The sequence below is a fragment of the Elephas maximus genome, chromosome 2 (genome assembly GCF_024166365.1).
Source record: "Elephas maximus indicus isolate mEleMax1 chromosome 2, mEleMax1 primary haplotype, whole genome shotgun sequence".
Lineage (NCBI taxonomy): Eukaryota > Metazoa > Chordata > Mammalia > Proboscidea > Elephantidae > Elephas > Elephas maximus.
In genome coordinates this window covers 144,626,162-144,642,886 of record NC_064820.1, presented here as the reverse complement: position 1 = coordinate 144,642,886, position 16,725 = coordinate 144,626,162, and the positions used below count along the sequence as shown (strand labels likewise).

General features: G+C 40.2%; 1 protein-coding gene across 2 annotated transcripts in view; it reads right to left on the bottom strand.

Moving 5' to 3' along the window:
* Positions 1-13,209, bottom strand: part of TRIM36 (tripartite motif containing 36) — a 53,463-nt gene extending 40,254 nt beyond the window's left edge. The window contains exons 1-4 of one of the 2 annotated variants that reach the window (XM_049873641.1): positions 12,890-13,209; positions 10,600-10,834; positions 2,212-2,232; positions 1,132-1,475 (exon numbers count right to left, since the gene is read on the bottom strand). In XM_049873641.1, the coding sequence (XP_049729598.1) occupies positions 1,132-1,475; positions 2,212-2,232; positions 10,600-10,834; positions 12,890-12,916 (627 nt within the window). In that variant the 5' untranslated portion in view covers positions 12,917-13,209. The remainder of the gene's footprint in view (positions 1-1,131; positions 1,476-2,211; positions 2,233-10,599; positions 10,835-12,889) is intronic. The other variant, XM_049873642.1, reaches the window with a different exon arrangement.
* Positions 13,210-16,725: the final 3,516 nt, after the last annotated feature.

Genomic DNA, 16,725 nt, shown 5'->3' with positions numbered 1-16,725 from the left:
AGAAACCCTGAGTATAGCCCCCGGACACCCTTTTAGCTCAGTAATGAAGTCACTCCTGAGGTTCACCCTTCAGCCAAAGACTGGACAGGCCCATAAAACAAAACTAGACAAAAGGGTTACACCAGCCCAGGGGCAAGGACTAGAAGGCAGGAGGGATAGGAAAGCTGGTAATAGGGAACCCAAGGTTGAGAAGGGAGCATGTTGACATGTTGTGGGGCTGTTAACCAATGTCCTAAAACAGTACGTGTAGTAACTGATTAATGAGAAACTAGTTTGTTCTGTAAACTTTCATCTAAAGTACAACAGAAAATAAAAATAGTCATTCAAAACGTGGAAGCATAGATTGTTTTTCTTGTAATCTAACAGTCTTACACTATTTAAAATGATGTAAGAAATATTCAGCTCTTGGTTTCAAGATTCTTTGGGGATACTGTTTTCTGTTCTCAATTCATATAGATTTTCATACTCACATAAGTTACTAAGTTTTGAGAAGTAACTTTAATTAAAAGGATAGATTATGTTTGTATATCTGTATAAATCAGAAAGACATGTAAACAAAGACATCCAGAAATCATTCTTCTTTTCAGTCACAAAGCAGGGCAAACACCAAAAATAAACTTCTTTCAGGCATTATTTTTTAAAAAATTATCCACAATGCTTAAGAAATGTAAATTCCACTTCAGATATTATACAATCTTTATATCACAAGATTCAAAACATATGGTTGGAATTATTCATAGTGTAATTTTCAGTAACTGAAAAGTCAGAAAAATATGCTCCCCAATCAAATCTTTTAGATAATTACAGGTTTGTAATATTAATACACAAAAGCTTTTTAACTTTAACCATTTCAGTCTTACAGAGTAAAGCTGACATAACCGTCCCTTTATTACTCAGCATATCATTATATTCACTGATAGTACTGTACTGTATTATAACCAAATGATACCATAATGTTGCCTTCTAAGCTATAGGATGTTTAGCCCTATTCTACGTAACTCCATCTATGAGGACTAAAGTTCTTGTACCTGCTTTTAAAGTTATTTTCTTCCTTGGTGCCAAGTTCTAGGCTCATAATAATTTCTTTTATAACATTAAATTTAACATTCTAACAATAAAAATTTCACTTACCTTGGGTCTAAAGTTAGTGGTTGGGCCCACATACTCATGTTGAGCTTTTACAGTACCCCAGGGATGATAAATTTTGAAACACTCGTTGCAATAACTTGCACTACAGTCCATGCAACTTTTTGTGGATTCTTGAGGTGGTGGTTTGCAAAGGTCACACATAATGGCTGTGGCTGCCCTAGCTGCCTGCCGATATCTTTCCACAATAGTTTCCAAAGTGAAATTTCTAAACAGACCATTGATTCCTCGTTCTCCAAGATCCACATCATGCTCACAGCCGGGGCAAGGAAAAGTAGTTGTCCTAGGGCTCAATGAATTGCGCTTCCAGCCTGTGTAATTAGTAAGCCCTTGTTTAGTGACATCAGTAGAAAAATAGAATGAAGAAAACAGGAATCAAGTTTTAGAAAGATATGTATCTATAAATATACCCCAAAAACACAATGCCCAAACAAAGTGACTCTATCTAAATCAATGTGCATTCTGAAAATACTTTTTTAAAAAGTGCTTTTTCACTGAATTTCTCTTGGTATACAACAAACCCAAGTTATTAAATCAAAGAGAAAAGAAAAATATTTTATAGTAAATACTATATAAAAACCATGTAACCAAACATAGATAATGTGGATAAAACATATAATACAATACTACACAGTGTCAGGATCTTGTAAATTATATAGCATTTATGGCTATTTTTATAAAACATATCCATAGGAATTTTGGCTGCCATTTAAATGAACACATCCTTAGCTGACTGAAAGGAATTAAGTTGAACATAAAAGAACAGGGGTCCTTAATCCAGACCACAGACAGGCTCCAGGGAAACTCATGAAATATTTGAAATTGTGTGCAAAAATTTGCATCTTATATACATTAGCATATTTTTTGGCTAAATTATCCATAGTTTTTATTGGTTTCTCAAACGGATATGCAACCACAAAATTAGGAACCACCACAATAAAGGGTTTTCCACTGTAGTATTGTTTTATCTGGAGAAATTCAGCAGGCAAAAACGGAGTGCAATCTATAGAAGAGTGAAAAACTCATTCATAAACCTAGACTTTAATGACTTTAAGAAGGACCAACCATTTAGTATCTTCTTATGACCTGAAAAAAAAGAATCACTAAGATTACTTAATTCAGTATGCCAAAAGTTATCCAAAAAAGTATTACAAATGATTTTTAAATACACACACATCACACACAGAATGGTCTTAACGTCACATCTCTGTTCAGTATTACCCTGATTTTACCAAATCAAGAAACCAAGGCACAACAATCCTTGCACCTCAGTTCACAGGAATCCAGGTTGTCCCCTTAATATAGACACATGCATGCCACATTCCTTCCTCTCATTTATAAATCTATTTTTAGAGTATGGCATCTTGGTTGCCCATAAAATAACTTACTTCAAATATAAACACAAACTTCTTAATTTACAGCTTTCTTTCATACTACCATGTATCAAGTACCAAAGGTAAATGGTTAAATTCAGTGTACCACATTTAGAAAAGGCCTTTCAAGCGATACATTACTACTGCCTTTGCACATTACTATCATCACTCAAAAGAATGTCTTAAAAGATGTCTAGCATGAAAGCACTACAGGTAAAATTTAGCAATCAACCCCTGATATTGCTCATTTACGGTGACTTTATAACATCAGGCCCTGAAAGCTACTTATGCAACATGCAGAATATTTTTACTGTCTTCATTTAAAGATATTTCAAACCTTTACATTTTTAAACATTAATGCATATAAAAAAAAGCTGTCCCATAAAAATTTGAAAATCCTAAAATATATTCTTGTAATAAAAAACATGCAATACAGCCCAATATGTTTCACGCCACAGCAGGCACATAACAAAAAAAGCAGCAAAGCTAGTTTTAAAACACATGCCAATGAAAATTTCGTTTAGTGAAATATCAAGCCAAATATTTCTGGAAGGGATATAGTGCAGTGGTCAAGTTTAAACAAATGGAAATTCACGTTTAATTACATGCTTTCACACGTGAACTAGATGACAGAAATGAAAATAAATGGATAATTATTCTCAATGTTTAAAAAATGGGTTATTACTGGGTTAAGAATTGAAGGTTGTGATCAATTAAGTAATGGAACAAAACAAAATAAAACCATGACAACAAAATCATGCTTTAACATGTACAATGGTGACACCCAATTTTGGTCTTCACATTCAAAAATTTTCAAAAAAGATGTTTCATCCCTTTTCTGTAAACCTCTTTTAACTTATTTTTATAATAAAAAAATAAGGTGTAAAGCACCAGACAGGTCTTTAATTAGACAAAATACTGAACCAAGGCACATGAGTAAATTTTCACATAACTTATTCAAATAGGTATCTCGGCTACTTTTCTAAACAGAGCTTAAAAACTCTCAGATCTTTCTAATGAATGCTAAAAAACTCGTACTTTATTTCATCTGTCTTATATTTTTACCACTGTCTTACATTCAAAGTGATAAAGAAAACAGGAAAGACCTAAGGGTATTCTGGGAAATAAGCCTAATGAAAAATCTCAGGACAGTGAAATTAAGAACAAAATGTAACAGAGTCAAATTTTTACCCTCTATACTACCTCATACAGTAGCCATTAGCCAAACATAGCTATTTAAATTTAATTAATATTAAATCAAAAAGTTCTGTTCCTCGGCCACACTAACCACATTTCAAATTCCCAAGAGCCAAATGTAACTAGTGACTACCACATTGGACAGTACAGGGTTCAACCTTTCCATTACAACAGAAAGTTCTATCGGTTAGTGTTGCTCTAAAGCGTAATATAACGAAAGAGAAAAGGAATGATGGCTTAGAAAGATACGGAAGTAATGCAGACTAAGCGATGCAAATTCTATATGTCAAAGTCAGTTTGCATGTTGCAACCTGAGCCAATTATATTTGCAAATTATTACAATGCTGTCACCTTGCAGAATTGGTTCTTTTCCCCATATACCTTAACTTCAAAGACAAATTAAACAAGTAAGCATAACTTATGATACAATTTAAAAATGAATACTCAAAAATAACTTCAAGTCATCTTAAAGCAAAATCCTCCCCAAAAATCAGCTTTTAGTCATACGTTTATCATTAAGATATCAAATAGAAAATAAGGTCTATCAAAACAAAGGGGAGGAAGTCAATTTGTAACAGGTTCCAAACCTCTAACAAGTTGGATCCTCTCCCATATTCTGACTGCAAACAACTTCCCCACTGCTAACACCTGGCCAGCTATTGAACTACCTCTCCCCATATCAAATATTCAATTTGTTTGAACTTCTTGGTATGCAGCAATGAGCCGGTAACGTCTTAAGGTGCCGCTTTAGTTTCTTTTAACACATTCTGACCACCTGATGCCTATGAATTACATCAGCACTTTTCATCCGGCAAAAACTACTTTTCTTACTTAGTTACCCTCTAAATCAAAAAAGGCTAATAAACAATTTTTAAGCAAACAGCTCCTACCCCTCCAACTAGTTACTAAATTTCTACATATTAATTCACAGGGACCCTCCAGAGCTCGTAAGAGAAAAGATTACACATATGGCTCCTAGAAGTGGCTAGATTTTAACACTGAGGGATGCAGAAAGTGAGGAAGACAGAAAAGGGATAACGTATTTCAGGTGCTTATTATTTTCAAATAAGATATAGGGTATCACCAATATTCTACAAAAAAATCAATTTTACTTTAAAGGTCAACTGGATTAAAACTTCTGTTTTTTTTAAAATAACATAGGTTAGCCCACCTTCCACAAAGAATCACATACTTCAGAAAGCTTAAAAAAAGCAGTGTACATTATTTACCCACAATTCGGTAAGCCCCCAATGTTAAAACTCTGATCTGAAATATTTTAAAACATTAACAACAAAGACACCATATGCATAAAACAGGCAAATACTATGTTATTAGTTACAAAAAATATCAGCACTTTTAACCAATTTTTAACTAGCTTATTTAAACCTCCCACCTCAAGGTAGCAATATGGCTTTAACGTAAGCTTTGTTTCTTTAAGTAAATGTAAAAGATTTTTAAGATACTCTATTTAAAAATACAAAAGAGGTACATCATTTTCTTCCAAATTTTCTTGTCATGAGTACTGACAAAATGCAAGTATTAATAATCAGTGCCCTCCTTAAAAATGCAGAACTCACTTGGAAATTTAGTCCTGTTGACCTTTAAGTCATTTCAGCCCAATGTGTTCACTTTCTACATAATTTTGAAGACTTGACCACTGATGTTTAAGAACCTTATCTAATCAAGATTACTTAATTTAAGCCTAACGCTATACTGCCTGCGGCCACACCAAGCAATAAAGCATTTTCTACCTCTCCACCCCAAAGATCTCCGTTGTGATGCTGTGAAGAACAATGAACAGAAAGCTGGATTTAGAATTTAATCTCAAAGAGAAGATTCACAACTTGTTAACAAATGATAAAGCCTTAACTGTGCCCTGCACATAATACAATTGTTGAATTAACATTAAAAAAAAAAAAAAAATGTGTTTTTCCTGGTACACATGGGATTTATAAAGCCACCAATATAAAATATCTATCAAGCTATCTCATTAGAGTTCAGAATTAATCACTGTTGGTGCAGCACTTAAGAGATCTATGCTTTGTCCTATAGATTTGTATTTTTTAAACAATCCTACTTCTGGTAAATGGAAATAAAAACTAAAAGCAAGCATCTTTAACTTTTTATTGCTCTAAATCAACACTATAAATAAACATTACAAAAGCTGAATATATCTTTCTAACAAAAAGAAACCAAAATAGAGGAAAGCTTGCATATATATGATCAAAGTGTACAGTAACAGGACTATTTTACTTCTACATGATTTAATGTGTTATTGTGTTATACACACAAACCTTACTCCCCTTTTAAAGGAACGTTTTATTTTAAAAATCTGTCAAATGTTTATTCCAATCCTACCCAATGGAAATATGGGAGCCAAACTGCAAGCCACATATTGGAATTTCAAATTTTTCAGTAACCACTTTAAAAGAGTAAAAAGAAACGTGAAATTTTAATAATGTTATTTAACCAGTGTATCCAAAAAAATGTAATCAATATAAATTTATTAGAGATTTTTTCATTCTACGTCTTCAAAATTAGCACATTTACATCACATTTCAATTCAGACTAGCCACATTTCACTTGCTCAACTGCTAATATGGTTAGTGGTTACTGTATTAGACAGACCAGGTCTAATGAATTCCTTATTAAAACAACGGCAAAACCAATTTTTTTAATTCTATTCCTCCTACATCAATTTCTCACAATAGGGCTTCTGGTTTCTTTTTCAACTGTCTAAGTGATGAAAAAGAGAACTGTCAGGGAAAAAAGGAAATTTTTCTCACCCCTGAATCTATCTTTGAATTGGTCCAAAGAACATTTATACACAAATGCCCAATTAATGTAGGGTAAATAATGTTATATTTGTAATATAATGACTTATAATAATTTAAAACGTGCTCGTGGGAAGGTGGGCAATCCTTAAACTCATATTCATTTGATAAAAACATCCACAAAAGATTATTACACTTGTAGCATTCTCATCCTTTGTGAGCTCTATCTGTATTTGTTATCTTGCTCTGTATGTGTTCTGTTTGATTAGGGACTACATGTTCTAAGTATTCTTCCTGCTTCTTTAAAAAAAGGACAGACAAGTCTATCTTGTTCAGTGCTCTTCAGCATTTAGCTGTGTTCGGTAACCAGTGAGCACTCAAATATTTGTTGAATAAATAAATTAAACTGACATTCAATAAGGATAGAACTTTAGTTCTGGAGAAGATCTGGCAGGTGGCAGATCAACCGGTCCATTCTACCACCAAAGCAGATTGCCCCTTTATGATATTTGCAAAAGGTAGTCACTCATTCATCGCTTAAAACAGATTGCAATCACTGGTGACCAAAAGCTGGATGGATCAGAGCCAAATGTGTGTTTTGACTGCCCTGTCCTATGTTGGGAGCCCTAGTGACACAGTGGTTAAGACAGCAGCTGCTAACCAAAAGGTCAGCAGTTCTAATCCACCAGCCACTCCTTGGAAACCATGTCCTACAGGATCCCCATGAGTTGGAACCAACTCAATGGCAAAAGGTTGTTTGGTTTTTTGGTACTATGTCGACCTGACGTGTTTTTAAACAATGCGAATTAACTGCCAACATTTAAAAAACAGATTTCACATAAAAATCATTAGGCTTTCATGAAAAACCAATATTTCTGAGACATGGCCCCACCAATCCCACATGATAAAAATTCACTGGTGCCAAGGTATCGACTTGTTGGCAATGGGTTTGGTTTTTTGGTTTTAAGTTGACTACTGCCCCCTTTAGACAAGGCATCCATTCTGGTTTCCATAGTCCCCAACCACAACGCACTTGTCTCCAACAGGGAGGCTAAGTATCAGCTGGCTACTGACACTGAGGATGCTGGTTTTCTTATAGTAGTTCATGGGTTTTTAGTTAATAGGAAAGTGAAATATTTATTGTCTATCCAAGAAGTAAAATGCCTGGGGCCTGGTTCATTAATATGTGACCTGTTTGGCCCCTGTAGCATCTAAATTTTGATCCTTGATTTAACCACTTCTAGAGACATGAATCTGATATAACAAGGTAGCCTGTTTCATTTTTGGACAGCCTTTTTCTTCCCTCTCTTGTGCTAAGTTGAGGTCTCCCTTCCCATTCCTTCTACTCATTGATCTTGAACCTTTGCTGTGAAGATACCCACTGCATTCCTCTTCCACAAGACAGCCATCACATACTGGAGTTCGCTCTTCTGCTATTTCTTGTACTCGTTCTTCACATAAAAGATTCAGACCTTTCACCATTCTAATTCTCTCCTCTGGACATAACCCTAATTAATATGGTTATTCTTAAAATGTGGCACTTAGGAGGAAGACCTCAGTAAATTGCTGGTGGGATGTATCTCTTATTCTGAAAAATACGTGACTGCTACTGAATATAAGCCCTTATGACATGCTCTTTGCACAAATCCTGTAGCAGAGGTTTGATATTCAACATCCACTCAACAAATATTTATTGTGCATCAACCTACAGAGTATTGTGGTAAATAAGTTCCTGAAAAATAAGTATTAACTATCTTTCATTGCTATTTCATATGAATCACACAGAAACACTAACCAAATCTTAAGATTAAAAGGTTACATAAAATACATGTGAGCTCATATGTATGAGTTCAGTCTAATAAGTAGAACTGATAGCATATAACTAAATTTTCACCTAAATGTCTTTGCTAAATATTAGTATACAAAAAGTGAATTTTCTTTGGTCAATCAAGCAGGGGACGCCAATTAAGATCTACCAACAGAACAGCACAACTGGACCAATAAGCAACATCATGATAAAGAAAGAAAAGATTGAACCTGTCAAGGATTTCATTTTACTTGGATCCACAATCAATGCCCATAGAAGCAGCAATCAGGAAATCAAATAACACAATGCATTGGGCAAATCTGCTACAAAAGACCTCTTTAAAGTGTTAAAAAGCAGAAATGTCACCTTGAGAACTACAGTGCCCCTGACCCAAGTCATGGTGTTTTCAATCGCCTCATATGCAAACAATAGCTGGACAATGAAAAAGGAAGACTGAAAAAGAATTGACGCCTTCAAGTTATGGTGTTGGCGAAGAATACCGGATATACCATGGACCGCAAAAAGAACGAACCCATCTGTCCTGGAAGAAGTACCATCAGAATGTGCCTTAGAAGCAAGGATGGTGAGGCTTCATCTCATGTACTTTGGACATGTTATCAGAAGGGATCAGTCCCTGCAAAAGGGCATCGTGCTTGGTAAAGTGGGAGGTAGGCGAAAAAGGGGAAGACCCTCAACGAGATGGACTGACACAGTGGCTTCAACAATGGGCTCAAGCATAACGACGATTGTGAGGATCACGCAAGACTAGGCAGTGTTTCATTTTATTGCATACGGGGTCATTATAAGTCGGAGCCCACCTGATGGCACCTAACAACAATAGAATATCAAGTTGTATCTGGTAGACCCTTCTTGGCGCAGTGGTTAAGAGATCAGCTGCTAACCAAACGGTCGGCAGTTCGAATCCACCAGCTGCTCCTTGGGAACCCAATAGGGCAGTTCTACTCTGTCCTATAAGGTCACTATGAGTCAGAATTGACTCGATGGCAACATAGTTGGATTTTTGGATCTGGTAGGATGAGTTCAAGCTATTAACATCTTTCTTCGTCTCCTCAGTGTGCCAGATTCCTAGCAGGGAGGGAAAAGGGAAACATCAAAGTGATGACTGCACAATGAGCTTAACACTGTCCTCACGCTCCCTGAACTCCTACTGCTTACTTAACGCTCTTTTTCTTCTACTTACATATAATCTGTACATGCACAAAATATCTTTCAATCAATTAGTGACTATCATTTAAAGAAAAATATCTGCTTTAAAAAAACCATAACACCACACTTAGAACAATCTACTCTTTTCCACTTCTCTGATGAAGCACGGAAGACAAAAATACCACTCAAAGAGACTCCACATCACAAGGTGAACCAAAAAGACTACATTCTCTGAAATGCACCTTAACAAAGAAGAGATTATTCTCTGCAAAGTTTATTTAAAAGATTAAAAAGTTACTCCTATGCTACTATCAAGAGGGAGAAACTGACAGAGTGGATAAAAGGATTAAACGTAAAACCTAAAAGCCCAAAATGGACAGAGTGAAGCCCTAAAGTCTGATACATAGGGCCACCCAAGTGCTCTCCTCCAAACCAAGGATATGCCTAAGATGAGGCTGTGGTGCTTCTACACAAACCTCTGCCTCCCCTTGGATCTTGACCTGTCTCAACCTCTGATTTCTATACTAAGGTTTGGCCCTGAATTTCTGTGTTCCCAGTGATCTCAAATTAATTCTGACATACATTAATCCTGCAATGACTGTCCAGAAAAGTAACACTACCCCAATGGAAAACAATTTAAAAATTGGCTATGGATTAAAAAGTGTTATGTATGTGTACTATTATCTAATCAAATCTATTTCTATACATGACTAGAGAATTCTACTAGTATTTAACTTTACTGACACTCAAAATTCTAGCCATTACAGAGACTCATTCCTTAACTCTGCTGTATTTATGTATACTTTACCATATATGCATGTTGCTCTAGTAAGTACTTTAGTCCTTATATCAAAGGCATCACAGGGTCAGAACACGCCCAAAACACAAAATGCAGACATAGCTGATAATGGGTTTAGCACAAAGATGGCATTCAATATGCAATAGCCACTTGCAGTGCATACCAAAAGACAACAGTTTGTGAGAACATTTTATTAGGGCGGGGGGAGAACCTTAATAACTAGTCTATAAGTTATTCATCTGGCAAGATTAACCCTCAAAAGATAAAATTCATTTTCTTTTTACAGCTATTGAGTATAAACCTACGCTCCCCCAGCCCCAAGGTTCTACCACATACCTGGTCTGTTAATTCTGTCAATTTTATCCATGCTAGGGGATAGGAGCCGAAGGCGAGGACTGCTCTGATTGGAGTTGTCTGATCCCACGTCATTGACTGAATCATCAAGACTCAGTAAGAGTTCTTTTACACATTTATGACAGATACTGTGTTGACAAGGGAGAATCAACGGGTGGGTAAACAGCTCCTTGCAAGCTGGGCAAATGAGCTCTCTCTCAATATTCTTAATGGTAACCTTAAATTGAGAAAAAGAAATTAAAGTCAAAGGCTCTTGCAGATAAATGCATACAATAACATACATATGCCTTTTGTATATGTACATGTGTTTACCTTCCCCCCCACAAAAATTAAGAAATTTTTTTTTTAATCTTCAATTTTTCTACTATGTGATTCTATACCAACAACCCACTCAAGATCCATGGCCTAGAATTGAAGAGACATGAGCTGGTAAAAGAAAGTGATGCATAAAAGAGAAAAATTAGCACAAAATACAAGCAGACCATAATGTTCTATCGACAACTATAAAGTTATTCAAATCATTAATTCATTGAGTTAGGACTTCACTGAAATCCCAGAAGCAGATTACTACAATAGAAATTAAGAATACAGCACTAATAAAACCATTTCTATATTGCACATTATCTCTGTGCCTGGCAAAATACTAGGAGCTGGTAAAAACTGTGGGCTAGCCAGTATATGTGTGAACCCCTAGTTAAAATCTATTTACAAACTGCATTATCAGCAATTTTCTACATTAAATGTGACCATCTTTCATATGCTCCAACTATAATGCATCTAAAATGCTTGAGGTTCTCATGCTATATATCAAAGCAGTTATCTTAAAAGCACTTTAGGAATATTAAAAAGCACCATTATAAGTGCTCTCAATATTATAGGCTTACATTACTTTCAAGGAAAAACAGTTTAGACTGATAAGCGCTAAAAAGTTCGATGACCCCATACCAGTTTCCCATTCTTACTCTATGTAGTTGGATTTTTTTTTTTAATGTATTCCAAACTACAGGAACTGTGAGTCTATATACAGTATCCCCGAAATTTTCATGACATTGCAACTTTAAAATACCTATAACCTTGTACAATCATTTCTACTACTAGAAATACACAGAAAAAATTTAAATTCAATTCACTGACTTCAACGAAATGAGAGCATGCTATCCTATTTCCCCTAAAGTCTAACAGAATGACAATCCCTGGCAATTTAATTGCATTACAGCCAACTGGCATTATCATTGTCAATGGGTCTTTCAATGCAGGGTTCTCTTGCTGAATCACTCAGACACTTAAAGTATGGGCCCACATCATATTAAAATCTTAATAAATTTGGAAATGCAACAGCCACACATACAATTCACATCAAAGAATAGTTCTATCTGTCCAGATCCTATCTCATTTCACAATGGACTGACACCTAGTTCAAAGGAAAATATTGTTCTGAATGTCCAAAATAGGCTCACACTCCATTTTTATATATAACTATATGGCCACTTAAGGTTTATCTTACATTCAAAGATCTAAAACCATTTCCACTTTTCTTGTAGATAAATCAGTGTCTTCAACTTGGCTTTTAAATCACGATGGATATAAACCAAAAGAAAAACTAGTGTCCTTTTACATTCACTAAGGTGGAGACAATTAAGAGAAATAAAATGTGGTGGCTCTCTCAATTAAGCCATTTAAAAATAAAGAGGTTCCGTCGGGAAACTAACAAATTCGCGAGAATGGCAAATTCGAGCCCTTCAGTCACACACTTGTACCCCGACAGCTGCCAGGGCACCGCCCGACCCCCGCGAGCAGGTAGAGCTCGGGAGGCTTCTCGGTGCTTGCGGCGGCGGCTGGGCCCGAGTCTGGCCCACGGGGGTCCGAGCGGGGCGCAGCGCCAGCTCCACAACCCAGACAAAGGACATGCCTGGCCCGCGACGGCACCCGAATCCCTAAAGCGAATTAATTCTACAGCCGGAACCCATTAAAGAGCCCCGCCCGAGCTCCTCGAGGTGCTCAGGTGAAAAACCACCGGACCCGAGCTGCGCCCTCTTCCCCGAAGACGCCGAGTCCCACACCCCGAGGGGCAGAGAGGGGGAGCCCCAGGTCACGGAGCCCTGCAGGGAGCAGGGCAAGCGAAGAGGAAGCGGGGCCACCGCACGTACGCCCGCCCTCGCTCCTCCTCACGAGAGGCTCCCTCCAGGCTCGGGGCGGAGGAAGGAGAAAGACCCAGGGCTCCACGCGCCGCCATCGAGGGGTGAGGCGGCGGCGACCCTTTCCCCACTCTCACCAGAGAGTCGGAGCCATCCCCCTCCATGGCAGCTTCTTGCCAGGTGTCATCAACAGCAGGTCCGAACAGGCGGACGCGCGGCCAGCGCAGGGTCCGGGGGGCTGGTCCCCGGGGTGGCCGGGAGCCCCGGTTCGGAGCCGGACTGAGAGCAGCCGCACCGGGCCAGCGGGCCGACGCGGCGAGGAACAGGCCGGGGCGGGCGGAAACACAGGCGCGGGAGAATCGAGCTTTGCTCCCTGCGACGGCCCCGGGACACCCGCCCGGCAGCCGGCTGCAGCGGCGGCTCCTGAGGACTGCGGCGGGGCGGGCGGCCGCGCGGAGACCGGGGCGGGGACGCCACGGCGGGGCGGGGCGGGGCGGGGCTGTCGCCCAGGCAACAGCGGCAGCGCACAAAGGGGGCGGGGCCTCCAGGCGGCGCGTAGGGGCGGGCCGTGGGTGTGGCGCGCGGTTGGGAGGAGCAACCACCTCCCAGCCCCACCGCGACTGCCCCTCACTCCTTCCCGGGACGCAGCCCGCCGTCCGCCGCCCCCTGCCGGGGTGGGCAGCCTCAGAGGGGCGGAAGTGAGGGCCGGGAGGGGGCGGTGGAGGCCGAGGGCCGCGCTTGGGGCCGGGCCGGGGCGGTGCCGTCTGGTGCTGCGACGGGCTGCAGCCCCTCCGCCTTTCGTTTGGCTTTCCCGGCGCTTTTGCGCGAGCCCTAGTGGCACAGTGGTAACAGCGCTCGGCTGTAACCTAAAGATCTACAGTTGGAACCCACCAGCCGCTCATGGGAAGAAGATGTAGCAATCTGCTTCCATAAAGATTTACAGCCTTGGAAACCCTGTGGGGCAGCTCTACTCTGTCCTATAAGGTCGCTGTGAGTCGCAGTGGGCTCCAGGGCAGTGGGAGTGGTGGCGCTTTCACGAGGCGTGGGTCAAACGACCACAGAAAAGCCCCATTTCCTGCTTCTGGACCGGGCGGTGGGGTGAGGCCGGGCGGGCCACCCTCCCTCTAAGCACCGCAGAGCCGCGTGCTCCGGAGGCGACCAGAGCGACACAGACACCCCCCACCGCCCCCCGCTGCTCTGGGGATTTCCCGTTCTGGGTCCCTTTCCCTGCCTGGCTCTGCCTGGCTCCTCTCTTCCTCCTGGCCCGATTTGTTGGGTGTACTTCATTCACGAGCACTCGGATTCAGCTTCTGCTTTTACACACCAGTCGCCGGCGAGGGTTCCGAGGAGCCGACCCCTGACCTGAAGGAGCGCCCCAACCCCGAGGTCGCGATACTGTTTTCCCCCTGGGGGAAGAAGGCGCGGGGACTTTCCCCTAGGGAAAGCAGGCAGCGTGTCCCTAGCTGCTCACGCACCCGCCATCCACGCGGTGCGCGCCGCCAAGGGTTAGAACGCTCGCTCGCTTGCTGCTGCAGCTCTGGGACTAGTTCAGGGTACCTTCCACCTACCTTCGCTGAAGCGCTTTTCCTCTATCTTGTTTTCAGGGTAAACAGAGAACAACTTAACCTGCGACTGTCCAAACTAGTATTGTTAGACCAGGCCACTGCCTTCCCAACTGGTTAAATAATTCCATCATTACATAGAGACTGAGCGAACAGGCCCATTAAACGGCTGGATAGAGGGGACCACAGAGCTGTACCGAAGTATCCCGTTTAGGTTTTGAAATGCTTCCCCTTTTGTTTCCTATTTGGGATAACACTCTCGCTGTGGCAAGTTCTGTCATCTCCCCACAACCCCGTGAGCAGCAGCAGCCTCTTCTCCAAGACTGCAGTTAAGTAACCGTAACAGTGTACAATTAAAAACAGCAAGGGACCATAGCGATTGTCTTTAATCCAATACCCTGAATTTACAGATGAGGTGCAGACAGGATGAACACTTTGCCAGGCAGCGACTGGGCTACTTTGTTCCCCTGTTAATGCCCGTCCAGTGGCCCCACATGGTGGAGCTGAGGCTGCTTCCTTCCCACAGGTTCTGAAGGGTCCTAATCAGGAGAGAAATGAGGAAAATAAATGCCCCAAAAATGTCGACACCCAAATCATGTCGTACACCATGTTCCTAATAGATTTTAAAAGGCTTGAGCATTAAAAAGCATTAGAAGTCAGTTTCTGAGCCCTTGGGTTAAATAATTCCCCATTGGCTGTAATCTCACAACACACCTGGATAATGCCTTTGACCCAAATGAACTAGTTAAGACAGTAAAAGCGATAGTTGTTGTTGTTAGGTGCCATCAAACTCATAAGGCCCCACTGACGGAACAGAACTGCCCCATAAGGTTTTCTAGGTTGTAATCTTTACAAGAGCAGACCCCCATGTCTTTCTCCACAGAAGGGCTGGGTGGATTCCAACTGCCAACTTTTGGTTAGCAGCCCAGCACTTAACCTTTGCATCACCACTAGGGCTCCTAAAGAGATTAGAAGGCTTCATTAACATGGAGCTAAAAATAAAATTTGTATAGACAATATTTGGGTAAAAATAAATTTTAAAGCCCTTCAGTTATGCAAATCAAATTTCAATGAGATATCAACTTCCTCCTATCTAACTGGCAAAAAGGGAACTGCCAGAAATTCAGGCTGGATTCAGAACAGGACATGGAACCAGGGATATCATTGCTGATGTCAGATGGATCTTGGCTGAAAGCAAAGAATACCAGAAAGATGTTTACTGTGTTTTATTGACTATGCAAAGGCATTCAACTGTGTGGATCATAACAAATTAATGGATAACATTGTGAAGAATGGGAATTCCAGAACACTTAAATTGTGCTCATGAGGAACCTGTACATAGATCAAGAGGCAGTCATTTGGACAGAACAAGGGGATACTGTGTGGTTTAAAATCAGGAAAGGTGTGTGTCAGGGTTGTATCCTTTCGCCATACCTATTCAATCTGTATGCTGAGCAAATAATCTGAAAAGCTGGACTATGTACTGAAGAACGGGGCATCAGGATTGGAGGAAGACTCATTAACAACCAGCCATATGCAGATGACACATCCTTGCTTGCTGAAAGTGAGGACTTGAAGCACTTATTGATGAAGATCAAAGATCACAGCCTTCAATATGGATTGCACCTCAACATAAAGGCAACAAAAATCCTCGTAACTAGACCAATAAGCAACATCATGATAAACAGAGAAAAGATTGAAGTTGTCAAGGATTTCGTTTTACTTGGATCCACAATCAACAGCCATGGAAGCAGCAATCAAAAAATCAAAAGATGCATTGGATTGGGCAAATCTGCTGCAAAAGACCTCGTTATAAGGTGTTAATAAACAAAGATGTCACCCTGAAGACTAAGGTGCACCTGACCCAAGCCATGGTATTTCCAATCACATCTTATGCAGACAAAAGCTGAACAATGAATAAGGAAGACTGAAGAAGAACTGACACCTATGAATTGTGGTGTTGGAGAAGAATATTGAATATACTGTGGACTGCCAAAAGAATGAACAAATCTGTCTTGAAAGAAGTACAACCAGAATGCTCCTTAGAAGCAAGGATGGTGAGGCTACGTCTTACATATGTTGGATGTGCATCAGGAGGAACCAATCCCTGGAGAAGAACACCATGCTTGGTAAAGCAGAGGGTTAATGAAAAGGAGGAAGACCCCCAACGATATGGATTGACACAGTGGCTGCAACAATGGGCTCAAGCATAACAACGATTGAGGGCAGTTGCAGGACTGGGCAGTGTTTTGTTCTGTTGTACATAGGGTCACTATGAATCAGAACTGACTCGATGGCACCTAACAACAACAACAACAGTTGGCAAAATTCAAAAATTATGTTTTTTTACACTTGGCAAGAATGTGGGGAACTAGGCACTTTCAAACTTTTTTGTGACGGTTTAGATTGAT